Consider the following 19,140-nt stretch of genomic DNA (forward strand, 5'->3'; position numbering starts at 1 on the left):
TCAGTTGCAATACATCCATAGTATTTAAGGCATTATGAAGTTACTGCATTTTAGATTGGCCTAAGTTATTCTGGTAACTCATTGCTTTTCTGAACATGCACAAAATCCCACTATGGCTTGAAACGGGCGCTTTTACCATCTCCTAGTAGTTTTGGAATGTGTGCAGAAGTAGCCAGGAAATATGATATTTATATGCATAGACAGTCCTCAGAACAATGTGCCATAATCTCCCTGGTTTTCTCTGCTAAACTAAAGGTAAATGGTTCATAAAACAAAACTAAAGTAGTGGAAGTAGTGACAGTCATATCAACAGAAAGACACACAGAAAAAGGTGATGGTAACTGGTGTTAGCAGCAGTTTTTCACCTATCACTAGGCCATCATTTCTGCAGAACTGTCAGCAGTGGCAAGTCACTTTTTTCCCCTGATATTTCTATAAAAAACTTTGTATCTTGGCATCTGTAACTATGCTTTTACTGTGCCAAAACAATAAAATAGGAAACAACAAACCCAGTCTTCCACTGGCTCAGCATTATGCCTGCCTTACCTTCTTGAATCTATGCCAAGTTGTACTATTCCCAAAGCTATAGAAAGGCTAAGAAAATTTAAGATACTTGTGCTTCTATAAAACATAAACATTCATTTATATTGAAATTACACTTCAGAAAAAGCAATTTCAAGTATTATTCCCTACACAAGCAGGAACATTCAAAGCAATGTGAGTAAAAGTTAGGAAACACTAGCAAGTTATGGAGAAGCACCTTCATGGCTCATTCATTTGGAGTTCCAAAGAAACACACATTTCTATGAAGCCAAAGTCCTTCTCAGACTGCTGTTTTGTTCTGTACACTTGAACAGATTTAAGAGAATTTGGCCTTGCAAGCATATCAGCGTAACAGGGATGCTCTTACTGTTGTGATACAGAGAAATGGGAACAGTGTTTTTAAGAGTGCTCATATACTAACTGGCCTAGAGGTGCTGCTGGAACTAAGCCTGTGTCCATGCATGTATTTTCAATCAAGCAGAGAGCAGAAAACTTAACAAGTTGTTTCACTTGAAAATGCAATGTCTAAGACTTTCAGAGTGCCTTAGTCTACTGCAATAGCAAAACTAGACAGATTGCTGCTGAAACTGGACACCACTTTCATAAAAACCCAGTCTAATTTTAGAACTCAGCACCTGAATTGGAGCTATAGGCTTTTCTTGTAATTTAGGCAGACTTCGTTTTTGTACAACATAAACTGTACAGCCTGTAAATTTACATGTGTAATCATCAGTGATTTATGTTTCAAAATTAGCAGACTTGGAATAACTATACATCATACTCATACAGTCTCTGGTGTATTGTTTAAATATTGTTTTAAATCTAGAACTGATGGAATAAATACAACAAATCCAAAACACATCTCTGTAGAAGCCATAAGTACAATTTACATCTGATGTTAAGTTGTATAATGTGAGCAAGCCTGACAAATATTCCTACATTTAAGTCTTTTCCCTTGTTAGTTAAGACCTGAAGTCTTTCTGTGGTCTTTTTAATACAGAGAAAGCATGCCAGTCATACTTTGACCAAAACAGCTTGTGAGAGAAGGGGGATGAGACCCTCCTGCTAAGAAGCTTTTCTTTGGTTGTTTTTTTCATTATCTAGATAAGCAGAAAAGCCCTGTTATGAAATAAATGAGAGAGAATAAAGAGGGTGAGGTTAATACACAGATGAGAAAGCAAACCAAACACGCAAGCAGGAAACTGATTGTGAAAAACATGAATTCTTAAAAACAGGTTTCAGGGTTCATGTTGGATTTTCCACCTTTTGAGAACACAGCATTACCTTTTACAACAGGACAAAAGCACCCTGAAATGCTAATCTTATTTGCCTTCTTCCAAGAATTACATTTATGCAGCACGCAGCCAGCACACTGACTTAACAGCTTCTGGTCTCATCTCCAGAAACCAGCAGTTTCCTCTCAGTCCTGCTGCTGAAATTTTTTTCTAACTGTATTCCCTCTGAACAAGTTTAACAGTTAAAAACACCTTTGCTACCCAGGCTGTGACAATGTCTAAGGCACATCAGTTCAAATTTCCCTCAAGCAATACTGGGACAGGGGGAAGAGGAATAAAAATCACTTTCATCTTGTCTCCCACTCTCGAAAACAGTAAGCTAATCAGAGTTACGGAGTTTTGGTCTTGTACAAAAAGCTATTGGAGACACAGCTCCTTGTTCCAATACATCTTTTGCTGAGAACCATTTAACAGCTTTCTTCTGAGAAACTCATGAATTTGAAAGCTTGCAGAAAGTTAGGCACTTCACAAGTCAGACAACCTTCTGTTTTACTGCAACAGCAGGATATTCCTATATGCCATTTCAGTCATTGCGTTAGCTAATAGTTCTGCAAATGAAGGCTTACGTTGAATAACTTTGGTGCAATCATTAACCACTTGGCCTGGAAACCCAGTTTCCATAGTCTGAGCCAAAAATGTTTCCCAACTGTTCCATTTGAGGCTCTATATTCAGGAATAAAACTGAAGAACAGGCAGAAAAAACGTTACACAAGTCTGCTGCAAGATACATTTGAGTTCTTTGTAAAAACTGCCCCTCTGTTACAATGTCTGCTGTGAGCTTACAGAAAGCATGTATCTTTGAGCTTAAACTTTCCTTGGGCACCAATTTCAAGAGCAAAGAACTTTTCTATTTGTTCTTGTAGGGAGGCAAAAAGTAGCACATCCCAGCAAGGATCACAAAACTACACTTTAGCTTATGTTAGTGTATTTGGGCAAGCCACTTAAGAAATCAAATTCTTTTAGTAATACTACCAAAAAGCAACTAAAGCTCCAGTTCTAAAGAAATATTATGTCTCAACTGCTTCTAACACAGAAACCAAGTCAGATCATCTTTTTCATGCAGGCTAGAACATTTAAAACTGACTTTCCTTTAGGCATTTAACTTATGAACTGCACCATATAAAGGCAACAGAAATATCCAGAATTTTGAATACTTTACACTGTAAACAATTTTCTCATTTGGCAGCAAAACACAGTGGAAATCTAGTATTTCAAGGAAGACATGGATTTAGCATAGATCTCTACCTTACAGCTTAATGTGATATGGTCACCAATACAAACTGCAAGTTCTCATGTTTTCAGGTTCCTTGCAGCAGAACACTAAAGTGGGGAGCTCAAGAAAAGCAGAGGCAGACCAAGAGCAAGTAAGAATGCCCCATCTCCCAAAGGCAAATTCAACAGCTCAATAACACTGCAGAACACCAGAACTTGCTAAATAGCTGCTCAATCATTGGTTGGAAACAGCATAGCATCAATTACCTGAAAAACCAAATATTAAGGAGAGGGACAGAGCCTGTGACAGCCATTGGATACAGTAGCTGATATCTGAAATTAATATTAAGTAACGTTAGGTGTTTTGCCAGAATTTTCTTCCAGTTACAGATTTATTAGGAAGCTTTATTACATAAAAAAGCCTAATTCCCCCCTGCACCTCAAGAACCTGTAAAAAGAAGGAAACTATCTAAATCCAGTAGTCTGTCACACTGAAGAATGCCAGGCAAAAGGAACAGCTACCTAAAAAATCCTTTATCTACAAGAAAGGGTCATACCCATGGGTAGCTGGTTGCTTCTTGTGTATATAGTGGCTAGATTTATTCATTTTGCAAGTCTGACTGAAAATTGATGTGATCTATTGAAATCTCTCCATGAAAGACCAAGACATCCAGTAATTAACATATGCTATTTAAAAAAGCAGATATTTTGGTTTAGCAGAAAGTGTCGGGTACTGAAATGTATACTGTTTGTAAAATGTTGCTGTTTTGAACAATGGCAAAACTATTCAAGACACGAACACAGGAACACAAACTTCAACTCAAGGGAGAAGTACTATCTGCTCATGCAGTCCTGAGTTTCCTGTGAGGCAAAAATTACTTGCTGTAGGTTGAACAGACTAGTAATTCAGAGAACGGTGATGCATTAAAGGCAACCTATTTTTATACTGGATAGTTAAATAATTTGACATCGTATTGCAGCACCACAGTTCAGAATAGGTATCTACAGTTGGAACATAGTATATTAAGTCAAAATTAATGAATTCTTATTCTGACATTTTCTTCCTTAAAAAAACTTCATATTCTATCTTCTAAAATAAAAGCCCCATCACTTTCCCTCCATTTGAAGTTGACAAGGTAAGAAACTAGATCAGTAAAAATAAGTCTCTTTTATTAAACAGAGCAAGAAACCAAATTTTGAGGGGACCATCTTTATGGAAGTCAAGATGTTGAATAAAGCTTAACAGAACCGACTACTTCAAGTTTCCAGCCTGCCTTTTTAATATTAATAGTTATAACATGAACAAATGATTCATAGCCAAGTATGAAATGAGAGAAACTTTTCCAAGTATGTGACAGAGAGACCTGAAAAGTACCACTTTGAGTAAATCTATATTCCTTAACTTCTCCTTTGAAGTGGTGCACTGTGCACAAGATCAACACTCAAATCCTGCATCTCACTTGCAGCTTCCTCTGTTTTATACCTTTTAAACTGCTTCCAGATATTGTGCCATGTCTACATCAATATGGTATGCAAAAACGGATGGCAGACATCTTCCTCTCGTATCTTAAGAAACTTGGCATTGAAGAGAATTTCTGTCTAAGTAGAGATGGATTAGGTCCTTCTTCAAAATGTATTAAAGCTACTCTGCTGAGCAACCAGGTAAGCTCACATTATAGCTCCAGTCTGAAGCACCACCTAACCAGAAAGGATAGTTGTATTTTTCAAAAGGAAGCATTTGAAGATCCTGCTGGCCAGAAATAGACTAATAGAGAATAATGCATCTTTGAGACCTGGTGAAGCAAGCAGCTGTCTTGGAGCACACAAATTTTCCTCATAAGGCAGACAGGTAAAGATTTGTATACGTCTATGTGCACTGAAATAAGCCCCCTTTCATGGATGTAGAAATTATGTGCCAAACTTTTTTATCCATGCAAATACATTGTTTACGTTGTATGGGCCCTGGAGGGCCAGATGACACACTGAACAAACAGCAAGCTGTTACACTCTTCAAAAGATAGGAAAGCAGCACAACAATGATCTAAGCAAGGAAAAGCAACAATCACCTTGAATACTCAGTTATAGTATGGTCTACGTCAGAAGACAAAGATGATTAAGAGACTGAAGCATCTCTCTTATGAGGAAAACTGATGGGGCTGGACCTGCTCAGCCACAAGAGACAGCTGAGAGGGGAGCTCATCAGTGTCTATAATCATCTGAAGGGAAGATGTCAAGGAGGGAGCCAGGCTCTTCTAGGTGGTACCCAGCAATAGGACAAGAGGCAAGGGGCAGAGATTGATGCACAGGAAGTTCCACCTGAATGTGAGGAAGAACTTCTTTATTGTGTGGGTGACTGAGGACTGGAACAGATTGCCCAGAAAGCATGCGGAATCTCCCTTGCTGGAGACGTTCAAGAACTGTTTGGATGCAATCCTATGCCATGATCTCTGGGATGAGCAAGGAGGTTGTTCTCTCTGCTTGAGCAAGGAGGTTGGCCCAAATGACCCACTGTGATTCTGTCCAACTTGACCCATTCTGTGATTCTCTGAATTCACAGACCATTCTGTAAAACAAACCAAAATGTATGGAGCTTGTCCAAACACCTATTTTATTCACAGCAGACACTGTAAATGCTGAGGAAAGAAAATGTTTCTGCAGAAAGATGGATTACTGATGCAATTTAAATGGTATTACAGAGCTGCTCAAATTTCTCACACATTTTCTATTCAGCCTTGACATATTACATTGTCAGCTTTGTATCTGACACAGAGTTGTTTCCACATGTTTTCATGTTTGCAAAATATCTGTAGCACGTGATAATAATGGAAAAGCCTTCTTGGTAAAACTTGCTGATGCAAAACAAATAGTTGGCACAAAGACCAGCAAGACCTCCTGAATGCATTATGGGTTAAATATTCAAGGATGATAAAACCTGTTTAATAGTCATGATACAGACTCAGCTGTAACTCTCATTCAACCAGATGCCAAAGTTGTAACCACAGCCTTAACTTCACCATTTCCTGATTGTGATGTGTAAGTATGTGTGCAGTTTAAAGCTGTGTTCCTTATGACTCTAGATAAAATCACTCTGTTTTTTACTTTGAATACTCAGTAATATTATCCCTAAACACCAAGCCTGGCACATTACTATATGCAGCACTTATCATTACTATGGAACTCATACGGTTAAGTTACAGGACTTTTTTGTAGCTGTTGCCATAATGTTACATCACAATATTTTTAAAGTATTACCTGCTACTTGCGCCAATTTATCATGAAGTGCATACAAGCTCTTCATCATGAGACTTATCTCATCTTCCTAGAATGAGAAAAACATATTTATGTTAAAACAAGCAGTAGTACAGATGTACTTTTTTCCATTTAACCCCAAAAATCTTCATATAATCTGAGGAAAAATCCCGATGGTTTACAGGTAGAAAGCTGTAACATCTCACAAATCAACAAAGATGCAGACAGTAGATTTCTGAATCCAAGTATTCAGTACATTGAATTTTCAGATCTTGACTGAAGCTAAACTAGATTGCAGCTTGGACTCTGACAGATCTGCCAGTTAAAACCAACAGACTCTCAGCAGTATTTTGATGCTACTGAGAGATTAGTGAAATTACTCAAAAGAAGTCTGTTTTGTTTGGGGTGGTTTTTGATAGCTACTATGTAAAAATAGAAGTTTTATTCTTTATAGATGTGCAACGACATTTTATACAAGCTACACTAAAGGACCATCTGGCCACATTCCAGCATAAAATTCAGAGCAAAGGAAGATTTTTGCTGTCTACGTTCAAACTATAGTAATTTAATTTAAAAAGCAAACAAACCAACCACCCCCACCGAACAAAAAGCCAAAACAAAGCACACCAGAAAGCTGTGGACTATCTTGTTGATGCTTCCTGCACACACCATAGTACAAAAAGGCCTAATTCTCAAAACAAGCATGAATATGAGATGTCATATAATTGCTACTTACAGGGAAGTTAAACTTATCAAGATATCAAACAATTTTATTTAAATATAACCAGGACCATTTTATATTAGAAGGAAATATTCAAAATATAAAGACAAAGAACATGCAATTACATACACATACAATTACATACACTAAAGCCTATTCTGAAATGTTGAAGTTTTATCAAAGGCTAAGACTAGAGCCTTCATTCAAAAAAATAGTCAAAAAAATTATTTTCCAGTTTGTGTATATGCTGATTATACTCATTTTGAACAAAACCTAACTATACTAGGCTTAATTCCCTGATGCACCAGCACTATTGACATAATTTTAAAATGCGAATAGTCCAATATTTTTCTGTAAGAAAACTGCTACCAGAAAAGCAAAATACTTCTTTCAAATACTTTCAATACTTATTTCTTGATCAAACAATGGACAAATTATTTCCCAGTAGCATTAACAACAATTACCAGTGTCACCTCTCCCTGTTCTGGTGCTACAGAACCATCACTGATACTAAGTTGATGTAGTTGATACTTCTCAGGAAACTAACCAATCTTACTAACTCTTTTCCTGGCCGGACAACACTGTGAATGGCAGAAGAAGAAAATCAGTCCTCCAGCACACATACACACCACCAGCAGTACTTCAAGTTCTGTTTATCTGCCAGTAGGTACACCCATGATTCCACTACTAGCTACAGTGAGATGAACATGAGAAATATTACTGTGACCTTTTTTTTTTTCCTTATTAATGGTTGAACTGCATAAAAGAAAGAACCTAGTGGTGTAACCTTTGTAGCTAACAATCAAGCATGCAATAGGATTACTACGGAACACTGCAGTAGAAACAGATGAAAGTAACATATAGAACAGGTTCTCAGGCTGAGTCCAGTGCACAAAATGCATTCTCTTTGCACTAGTAATTATGAAAGAATCCGCAAAATCTGCCTCAAGAAATTTAATTTGTCAAGAGATTCAGAAACATTTTCTACCCAAGAAACCAGCCAATGCCACCTGCTTAATATGCAATTACTTTCAGAGAGTTCAACCCTAGACACAAAAACCCATCAAACAATAAAACCAAATCCCAGACAGTAAACCAAAAAAATTACCCCCCCCAATCCTCCACAATTATCTTGCAATACTTGCTTATACATGCCTAGCAAAAGCAGATCCCTGTGTTTACAATTCAAGTCAGAAGAGAGAACCACCCGAATGCATGCTGCACAACTAAGAATACAGATAGCTTCAATGGTGACATCTCAAAAATGTTTAGCCTGATACTTCAGACAAAAAAGTGAATATAGGAACAAGTAACAGAATGGAATCAAAGTGAAAAAGACAAATTTTTAAATCCATTTTGAAGGACTTCCTCTACAGCACTAAATAAGATCCTGGGGTTTCATGTGAATAATCTCTTACCAGTGGTGCTTTCAAGGTTGAGGAGTCAAATGGTAACAGTAAGTGAAAAACTGTTAAATTTAGTCTTAAAATTTACAACACTCTTTTATTTTTACAACACAAATGATGTATTATTTTCACTGTATATGAAGCAACCAGCATGCCACAGCCAAATCTTGTAATCCTATTTACACTGCCCAAGATGAAAAAAAAATTAAAACATCAGTTACAAGAAGTGCATTTATTTCCTGCAAATTATACTAAAACTGCATCCTTCTGAACAGATCTATATTGTTTTTATACAATCACATGACAGATTAAAATCTCAATGTTAAGTTGTTTTACTTACTTGTATTTTTTGGAGTTCTTCACTAAAGGGATCCTTGACTGTCAAAAAAAAAAAGAAAAAATTAATTCACTCTAGTGTCTGAAAACACTAAAAGGGTATACCAACATTGTAGCTTTATGATAACACTGTAATAGTTAAGACAAATAACAAAAAGAGGCATCTATTAACCTTTGCCCTAACTCTGCATTTGATAATGCGGTATAGTAGCATTTAGGTTAAACCAGAGTTTTGAATGTCAACAAATTTCACAGCTATTTCCTTTCAAACAAATCTGTGCTTGCTATTTGCCGAACACTTGTTTTAATAACTCAATTGCTTTGAAATAATTAGGAGGTTTTACATTTTAGTGGACATTTTAAAAAAGGAAAACTCCCTTTTTACTAACCACTAATACATACAACAAAGCTCTACAACTCAGCATTTTCTTTTAGCAAGAGTGAGACAACACACTGAGAGCTCATGCACTCCTGTGCATATAGGTATCCATAAAACATCAAGAGCTGCTGACCCAAGAATAGAGTGGTGGACAGTATATTGATTCTGAACCACAACCATGCTTAAACTGATCAGTTAATTTAGTAATACATGGGAAATATAAGAGAAATATAAAGGTTGACACAGTAGATCAAATTCATGGCAAGATTTCTCATTTAGGAGAAACGGAGGATACAAAAGAAACTAAGGACCAACTTGTAAAACAGGGTTCCCAACCATAATCAAGTGTAAGTGAATATGGATAAGAAAGGAAAAAAAAAATTTCTGAGAAAAAAACCTAATTATTTGTGAAAGAATGTGGTTTTTATTAATTGCATGACCTTCAGTAGCACTCTTGTCAGCAAACAAACGTTGATCCACTTCACCTTAGTTTTGAAAGGAAGTTTGAAGTAGAAACCATTACCCTTCCTTTGTTCCAACATGTAGCAATGGTAAGATTCACATTCCTATGGTTACAACCAACAAATAATGTCTAAAACAGTGGGACAATGAAAATGCTCTTTAAATGAAGAAGGCTTGACTCTCTTTAACTTTGCAAACAAGCCTGCCCATGCACCTAAGCTCAGAAAAAAATTAACTATCCAATAAGCCCTTCAGCTTCTTCTGATACAACAAATGGAAAAAAAAACCCAAACCAAACTAAACCCACTCAAACACAGGGACTAGTTTTCACACACATCCAAATACTGTATTCAGATATAAGAGTAATTAAAGCTGATAGAAGCAGATGTTGAAGAGTCTTGCAAACCAAGCCCTACAGCACTTTACGATTTCATTCTACAGGTCCAAATTCACAGCCATTGCTTACAGGATTATCAAGCTACCAACTTTAAAAAGTTTTATGTATTTCATTCATTAACTCAATTGAACATCACTAAACACTCAATCTAAACAGCCTAAAATAGGATTAAACACCTAGTTGGATTGTTTGCCATCCAGACAAGGATAATTACAGACTCCAGGGTCAATCTTACTGAGCATACATGAAATCTTGATTGAGTAGGGGTTTTAGATTGGAAGGGGGGTACAAACACAAGACACAAGAGCGTGTAGATTTCAGTATACCTGACTAACATATTTTAGCACTGGTGAAAGTCATGAAACAAACACATATGCAACATTTCCATGCCTGCAAAGACCCACACTGAAAACTGTCACCTGAAATTCTAGACGTGTTAGGGCAGTCCAGCAATCAAGTGGAGGCTATGGTGGTGATTAGACTTTTCCACCATCACAATCCCAGTGTAAAATCAATCTCACATTTGGGCAACTTTATATTTACATAAATTAACACCTTGAATTTATTAAACAAGCCAGATGGTGTTTGTCTATCATTCACAAATACATAGTGGTTACAATAACCAAAAATACTAACCCAACCGCCTCTTCAAAATTACCTATCACAAAAATTTAACAATCTTTAAAACTCCTTATTTTAACTCACACAATAGGATAACCATGAAATCACTCTGAAGTTAGTGATTCTTGCAGTTAACCAAAAACTGAAGTACATTTTATATACAATGCTACTTAGTTTAGCATGACTTGTGCCTTAAGAGGCAAGTATGCAAAATGCAACTGCAGCAATTTATCAGCTGCAAATGCAATTACAACTATTAATCAATTTGCATTTATTTACCACATAACCTCAACTGACTTGAGTTAATAAGGCCACTCCTTAACTTCTTCAGTAATTCCTCTTTTGAGTACACCCTTCTTTCTTTTGTCCAGAACCTAAGCTCTTACCAAATCCTCCCACATGCTCCAGTCATAGATGTAAAATTTTCACCTACTCCAACATGCCTAAGGTATTTCAATATATTACCTCAGCATTCTTGGTTCAAAAGCTTTCTTGACAGTTCTTAGAATATGTGACTACATTTGTAAGATTGATTAAATTCTTATTCAAGCAAACTAAACATTAAATTAAGAATTAATTATTAATGTAAAATTTTTATCTGAATGAATACTTCCTAGGCTCCTCCTTAAAAACGGTTTGAGACCTCTAACGTGCAACAATTGCCTTGAAAATAGTCTATCAAGCTCACATTCTAATGAAGTTCAAAGAACAAATTATTATCTACTTATGCTATAAAGTTAAAACATGAATCCTTGTACCAGAGGCGATAGAGACTAATGAGGCTATTCAGCCCTTCCATAATACTCATGCCTTCACTTCATTCCTCACTCCTCCACATTTGAGATTCCTCTTCCTCCTTGCTATAAAAGCCACCTCTGAACCTTTCTGCAGCTCTCTGTTCCTCCTAATATTTTAAGGTGACATTTTTAACAGAAGCATTTTAATGCCACAATCTATTTCTGAATGTACAGATAATTTGATTTTATAGATGAAAAAGCAAAATTCCAATGCAACTTTGTAAAGTAAAAGCAGTAAAGCTGCAGCTGTAGAAACAAGAATGATCCAAATTAACCTGTAAGCAGCTCGTTTCTGAGTGTGATGACACAAAGCATCAAATACCATTCACCCAAAGGATTCAGAGACTGCACTACAACATATACCTCCAAGTTAGCAGCTTCTGCACAAGTAAGAATGTTCCCTCCTGCAAAGTACTTTTCTCCTCCTCATCCACCATGCCACAAGCAGACTAACCTCAAAACAGAGGTAGTAATAGTTCCAAAATCTGTCTTAAAAATAAGTGTTCTGTAAGCAGATAACCTAATGCTTTCCATCAGATTTTTTTTTCCTCTTAAAACAAATACATTAGCTGGATAATGTACTGCTACCAGAGTAAGAAACAATATTAGGAGCACTGCTATCAGAAATGTTTAGCTGTATCACCCTTTCTAGAAAGGTTCAAATCCATTCCTGCCTACTTAAATGCTGGTTAGAATAGATCTGAATGTTGAAAGGTGCTCCTGCAAGTCACGCCAATTCAATCTAGATTTGAGAAGAGACATAAGTGTTTTGGGAAAGTTTCTCATAAGATTATTTAGTTTACTGGAATAACATTAGTTTCATTCTAGTACTCATATTAGTAACCTAAAAATTATAAAAGCTGTCAGTTCTTAACAATATTTAAGGAAATATTTTTTAGTAACTGTATTTGCACACATGCTCTTCTGCACTATATTACAAAACATAGAAAAAACAGCTGTCTCTGTTTTATTAGGGAAAATGGCCCAGAAGTGCACTTGCCGTGCATTGTGAAAAATAGATTAAAATCACATTCCTTGCACACACATACACACAGTATTCACTACAGGCTAGTGTGTATACATAAGAAATAACCCACCACACTACAACTGCTCTTATGAGAAGTTGCAAAACATTAACAGGAGAAATATTAGACAGCATTTTACAATGGGTAGAAAATCAGAATAGGCTTCTGAAATAGCCCTTCTACCTTCCTCTGTACCTCTCCCAAATATTTTAGCTCCTTACATTTTATAACGCCAAAAAATACACACCACTTCAACAAATAAACACAAATTTAGAGAAAGGAGAAACTCCATCTTAAAAGCATGGCAACACAGTATGTTTTATGTTAAACTAGGATGTCTTCCATTTTCCTCAAACTCCAAGTTCAAAGTGGAAAGTAAACTAATAAAGCAAATGTTCTTGAAACACAGAAGGTTTAAGAATCAATGGCAAGCTGCAATTAAATACTGAATCTACTGTCATTCTGCCAAGGAGCCCAGTCTTGATAAAAATATCCTGTAATTTCATACAAGCAGTAAGGATTTCTGTCTTGAAGAGTTTCCAACATAAAAACACCAAGTTATAACCTCTTCTTCCAGACAGACTTCAGTTACAAAGTACTAGTAAGAACAGTTTACAACATCCAAAGTAACGTTCAAAGGGAGAACACTGACAATAAAACTCTTAAAAGGCCATCAATCATGAGCACAAAGTCATGATACAGCTCACATGGGAATTTTTAAATTTTAAAACTGGGGTTCTGCTGTGTCCTCTGTCCTTTTAATCATTCAGCACACTGGTCTATCAGTACTTGCTGCACTAAGAGCAGCAGAACTACTGAACAATATATTTACAAAGCCTGAACACAACAGCAGAGCTCTGAAAACAGGTGCTCTATACAGGATATACAGAGGTAGTTGCTAGCAGATCTCCTGGCATGACAAAGATGAGCTCCCACTGAGGAAGCAGCAGTCAGTTTACCACAAGTATCCATATTAGTTAAGAAGGAAAACTGCTCACCACATACTTGTGGAAGTTTGAAGAGCTCCAAATCAGGATGGGCTCAGCAGTAATAACATAACACACTTGACTGGACAAGCGTAACAGCAGGCAATATTGAGTTACTTCCATTTTTTACTCCACTGGACTAAGACTCTGAAGAGCTGGTTAACCTTCCAGGCTGTCTATCATAGCAACTGCATTTGTTTGATGATTTGTTTGATTAATCTACCTGGTTCACATAAATATTATCCAAAGGGAACAACTGGACTAACACGCCAGTATCCTTTACTCATATGAAGAGTGCTTAAACAAAGACTGAACTTGAACTAATGTTATGATAATTGTTTATTAATTAAATAGGTTATGCCTATTAGTTAAAAGGTTACATCATCAGCTTGTGGATTAAGGTGATGAATCTTCTAGCAGCACTGTGTGCACTTCTGACCTGGTGGATCTACAGAGGAGAAAAAAAGCCAAGAAAAACCAAAACCTTTCTTGGCAGGAAACTCACCTGCCATGCAGAAACAGGAAAAAAGAAAAAAAGACAGAAAGGAAGTACAAGCAAGTTTTACCAAGATCTCAAACACTAGGGGCAATAAAACCATACCACACCTCTGGCACATGACAGCTCTGTAGTATGTAGGTCACTACACAATAGCACAAAGCTCAGTGCTTGAACTATGAAAAAAAAAGTTTACAGAACAATATCCTAACTCTCTTTCCTCAAACCATGAATCTCGTGCTTAAGGGAGCTGGCCATATAGTTACTGTGATCCCAAGGCTTGTGTAAGCAGCTCGGTAAATTCCCATTTTCTGAAAGGCAAAGGTTATCACATGCTAACTCATTCCCTTACAGAAGGACTAGGCTCACCCTATTTGGCCTTAAGTCATCAATTACCAGGACATCTCCTTCCCAGGGCTGCTACTTTTGTGTCATTTCCCTCCAGTCTGCTCTCCCTCAAAAGGAATCATTTAACACCACACATCCTAAACAGCAGAATCAAAGAAGTCTGGATTTAACATCTCATGGTTTTCCTCCCCCTTCTACTTCATGTGCACTTGTACACAATCTGCACATTTTTGTTATTAGCTCAATAAGCAGCACCTTTAGCTAAACATCAAAAGGAAAAAAAAAAGTGTTTAAAGTTATAAAAAAAAAGGCCACTGCACTGTACAATTCCGAAGTATGCCAACATATCCATGCTCAATGTAAAAAACTGAAACAACATATTCTACAGTGTTTCTGCAGGAATACCTACCACCTCTGATGGAAGTAAAACATAACAGACATTGATCATAATACACCTAGGATCACCAAATCAAATTGTGCATACGTACCTGCCCATTCTGAATGAATGAGCTCTCAGGAGTATGCAAAAGATTGGTATTTCTACTCCTAGTTCAAAGGTCACTGTACAAACAGTACAGCACTAGAGCTCTCTTCGATGCTCTCAACACTCCTTTTTAGATTTTTTCTGAGCTTATATCAAAACAAACATGCATTTATTATTATAGGCAAAAGACAAAATACCCAAACATGAACATATCCTTCAAACACAGCTCAGATTCCCTATTTCCCATAATGCCTTACACTTTTATCCACACCTGCTTGTACATAAGCAGATGTAAAAACATAAGTACTTCTCATGCTTACAGATAAGAAAAACAAAGCCCAAAAATAAATTCTGAGACTAGTTCCTTCTCCAGAAGAAAATCTGCACATCTGCTCTGATTTTCTCAGCTAAGCAAAGTCTCCCTAGGACAACATAAAATTCCTTTCACACACACCACCCCAAAATCAACCAAATAAAAAAAAAAACTTTTCAGCTTTTTCTTTGAAATACACTATACCTTTCTCCTCCCCATACTTTCTTTGGTCATATGTGGGGTGCACACCAATTCAGAAACAGACTAGATTAAACCAAATATGATACTCTCCTTTGCAAGATACCACCCTGGAATTTTATAAATAATTTTCTCTTATTTACAAGGTAACAGTAAACTATTTCCAAGGAATTTGTAAAGAGAAACAGTACAAGCAACAATACCACACTGGCCTTTCCCCATAATTAGGTTTTAACTGTGGATTTCCACAGCCTGTGAAAACGCCTCTCAGGTGTTTGTCACATGAGCACCACCCAGTCTGTCCTCAATAAAATCTAAGGCATGACACCTGAGAAAAGACAAACAGCAGTCTAAACTTAGATACAGGCAGAGATGTATAGAAATTCCTTAACAGATAATGTTATACCATTTCCCAGAAAATACACTGGGAATTAAAAAAACAACAAACCCAAGCATTATTTCAGGCAACAACAAGACAAACAAAACCCAAATCAGAACAAAAAGTAATCATGTATCTACCTCCTGATAGATATGAAACCCATCCCTCACAGCAAATCTTCCATTGCTCAATATCTACTGACAGGTTTCAGATTAGCTCTATAGCTAGATTTCTGTTCTCTATGACCAACAACATTTACATATTCAGATAAAAATGTGTTTGATGAAGTTGGGATATAAGGGGCTTCTGCTATGCAGGTTGATGATGCTGAACAAACACTGGGAAATGTACTACTAAATAATGAAGTGCTGTGGGATATTTTATTGCACAGCTACATAGTGAGATGATGAGTATTGAGGGCACAGATCTTTAAGGTAAGTGGCTTTGATATGCAGCCTATTGAAAATATCCTAAAGCTAACAAATACAGCTATGAAATTAAAGAACAGCCTGAGGCGTCTCCAATTCAGAGATTAAACTGACCAAAGAAACACTTTTCTGTGGACAAAAGTAAAATTAAGATCTAGACATAGCCTTAAAATCCAGTGTTAGGAAAAACATTACATTTATCCACCTTGTGCCCAGGAGTCCTCCCGTGATAAAGTTTTGTTCAACTGACACCCAGAAAGGACAGGCTGATGCTGCATTTACTCAAGACACTCTAAGACCAAGTATAAATATTTCTTGTACCTTTTTGAAAAATAGAAGGTTAAAGGGATGTGACCATGTATTACGACTTAAGTGAATAAAGGCAGTATGGAGGAAGTCTTAGCATGTATATAAAACGACTATTCTGTAACAAGCCATCCTTAAATTTTTATTTAAGTAAATGGCCTTCTCTGAAACAAAGAAAAAGAAGCCAAGGACTTGTTCTACAATCCCTACAATTATGAACTGAATCCCTACAATTATGAATCTACAAGCCTACAATTTATGAACAGACCCACTTCTTACTACCTAGCAGAGGGTTACTAGAATTCAATGGATTATAGAGAATACTTAGTAAGTTTTAGTGCCTCTTAGTTCAATGTTAGACATCTCTTTTTAAGCCCCTACTCTTCTCCCCACATTAAACAGCCTTTTCAGTCTGTCACTCAGAGCTCATTCAAAGCAGCTGAAGGAGTTGAAGGCTCTAAATAGGCAGCATTATTCAAGATACCTCGATGTTACAATATGACACTCAGTAAGCAGAAAATTTGACCTTTTTCTCTGCAAAAAGAATTCACCTCTGCAAAATGCCAGCCATAACAGCACATCTCCTCCAACAAGCTATGCCAAACAGGCACCACATTTGCCTGTTTCACGGTTAACATACACTTACTCTCACACTCCACAGCAGAATATAAACACAAGCTTATCTGTTATAGAACAGATAACAGCACTAAATAACAGTGTGGGAAGTACAACACAGTAGGACTCAATATTGGACATTGTAGACTGTAGCAAGCCTTCTAACACAGAAGGAACCTACATGAGATCACCTTTAAGACCTGCAGTGGTTCTTCAATCTATCCCTGCACATATCAGTACACTTCTTTCCATCAGTACTACTGCCCACTTTGACAAGTTTTTCTGTATCAGAATGACTCAGTAGGCAGAAGCTACCAAGGTTACCTTGATCAAGACCTGTGATACACCATGTCCTTATTTATTATAATCACAGCAAAGGCACTGCCACCCTCCACAAAGCTGTATCTACCAGGAGAAACAGGAGTCAAGAACAGACAAGACAAAGATAGTACTAATGAAGTTCTCTGCAACATGGGATTCTCCCCCAAAAAAATCTTTTCTTAATATACCTTGATTTCACAGTCCACTGACCAGTAAACTTATTCCCCTCAACCTAACACAGATCAAAACAGACAATCAATTTTTGCAGAGAATACAAACGCTCACAAGACCTACAAAGGCAAAAAGAATGTATCCTTTCCTCATGATTATAACACTACATGATTCTCCACTTTCATCAACAAAAAAACACTGTACTTGTGTAATTTACTTGCCTAAGCCTTTTAGTGAAGCAACTTTCTCAAACAGCAGTTCTGGCCTGTTCAAGTGCTCATACAATTACTGAAGGACAAGTCTAGAATCAGATCCTAGATCAGTTTGGTACAACTCTGCAACTCCTGCCAGCTTAGCTGGGTAAGAAGTCAGGCTGAAGTTTGCAACCTACTACTCTCACATGAAAAACAGATCTCAAAAGGATTCCAATGCACATAATTTCTAGAAAAACAATTGTTTCCCAGAGATAGGAGGACTGCAGGCCTGATTCTCCTTTTGTAACTGGGATAATTATAGATTATGAAACAGTGCAAAGTAGGGCTCCTACAATGCGAAATTTAAGTCCTTGTGTATCATGGGTGCTTCTTTAAAATATTTCCACTGCATCCATCATCACTCTACACATCTGTCCTAAGCAGAAAGAGCTGCATTTCACTTCAACAGTACTAGAGTTGACAGAGGCTCTTAACAAATGAAACAAGTCTCCTTTTTGCTTTCCCACACCTTCTAGTCCCTAATGCTTTTTAAAACGGAAAAGTTGCAACAAGATCTGCTTTCAGATTCAGTATCACTTTTAATTTCCACACATCAGAAATGAAATTTGCTTTTGCAAAAACTATGTACTATAGAATAAGGTGCAAACTTTTGATTATTTTTTCATACCTAATGAAAACAGACTGACTCCTGTCAGAGTTGTTCTCATCCCTGCTCCACAGACAAGCAATTCTAGTTCAAATTTTCCATTATTTACTTAAAAAAAAAACATAGTCTCCAACAGCAACTTTGAAAAAAAATCATAATAAGAATCTACAGTAATGGCATAAGGAGATGTTTTGTGCATATATGCAAACAGCAGCACATTTAAGGTATGAATGCAAAAGTTATAAATATTCTGAACAAAGTATCAACTACCATAAAAACAGGAATTCTGAATTTCTATCATTTTTGTTTCAAACACTGCTGAGCAATATTCATATTTATACTTTATACTCCAGATCTATTACAAAGGTAAATAGAGTGTTTATTATCCTTTAGGAAGGACTTGAATAGCTGAGCTATTTTGTACTATATAGCAGTTACTTAGACTTTCCTAGATGAAAGTCACTACATAATAATTATGCAGACTTTCCTAGATAAAAGGTCAAATTATTCCCCATTTTAAAGAGTAATTTCTGACATACCATAAGAGAGACGAGAGTTTAAAATTGTCAAGGATCCTAAGGAAATCTAACTATTCTGCCTGGCTTTGCTTTATGAAGGTAGAGATTCTTTTTGTCTGATCTATCCATCTTGATCCAAAATTTACCAAACCATAGAATTGAGATTGCTACAACAGAGATTAGTCTTAACGAAAAATACCAGGTTTTCTTTTATATCACCTAGTTGAGAAGTACTTGCTAATTAGGATTTAAAGTAATATGCAAAAAGTGAAA

The 19,140-nt window shown here is 36.6% G+C and overlaps 1 protein-coding gene across 2 annotated transcripts in view; it reads right to left on the reverse strand.

The window, feature by feature from the left end:
• LEMD3 (LEM domain containing 3) overlaps window positions 1-19,140 on the reverse strand; it is a 40,872-nt gene that overhangs the window by 15,649 nt on the left and 6,083 nt on the right. Inside the window, exons 2-4 of one of the 2 annotated variants that reach the window (XM_088055780.1) lie at window positions 8,767-8,804; window positions 6,303-6,369; window positions 3,318-3,383 (exon numbers count right to left, since the gene is read on the reverse strand). In XM_088055780.1, coding sequence (XP_087911906.1) covers window positions 3,318-3,383; window positions 6,303-6,369; window positions 8,767-8,804 — 171 coding nt within the window. The remainder of the gene's footprint in view (window positions 1-3,317; window positions 3,384-6,302; window positions 6,370-8,766; window positions 8,805-19,140) is intronic. The other variant, XM_005519327.3, reaches the window with a different exon arrangement.

The sequence above is a fragment of the Pseudopodoces humilis genome, chromosome 5 (genome assembly GCF_049639895.1).
Source record: "Pseudopodoces humilis isolate 2021_Gansu_Grassland_sample_001 chromosome 5, ASM4963989v1, whole genome shotgun sequence".
NCBI classification, from domain to species: domain Eukaryota; kingdom Metazoa; phylum Chordata; class Aves; order Passeriformes; family Paridae; genus Pseudopodoces; species Pseudopodoces humilis.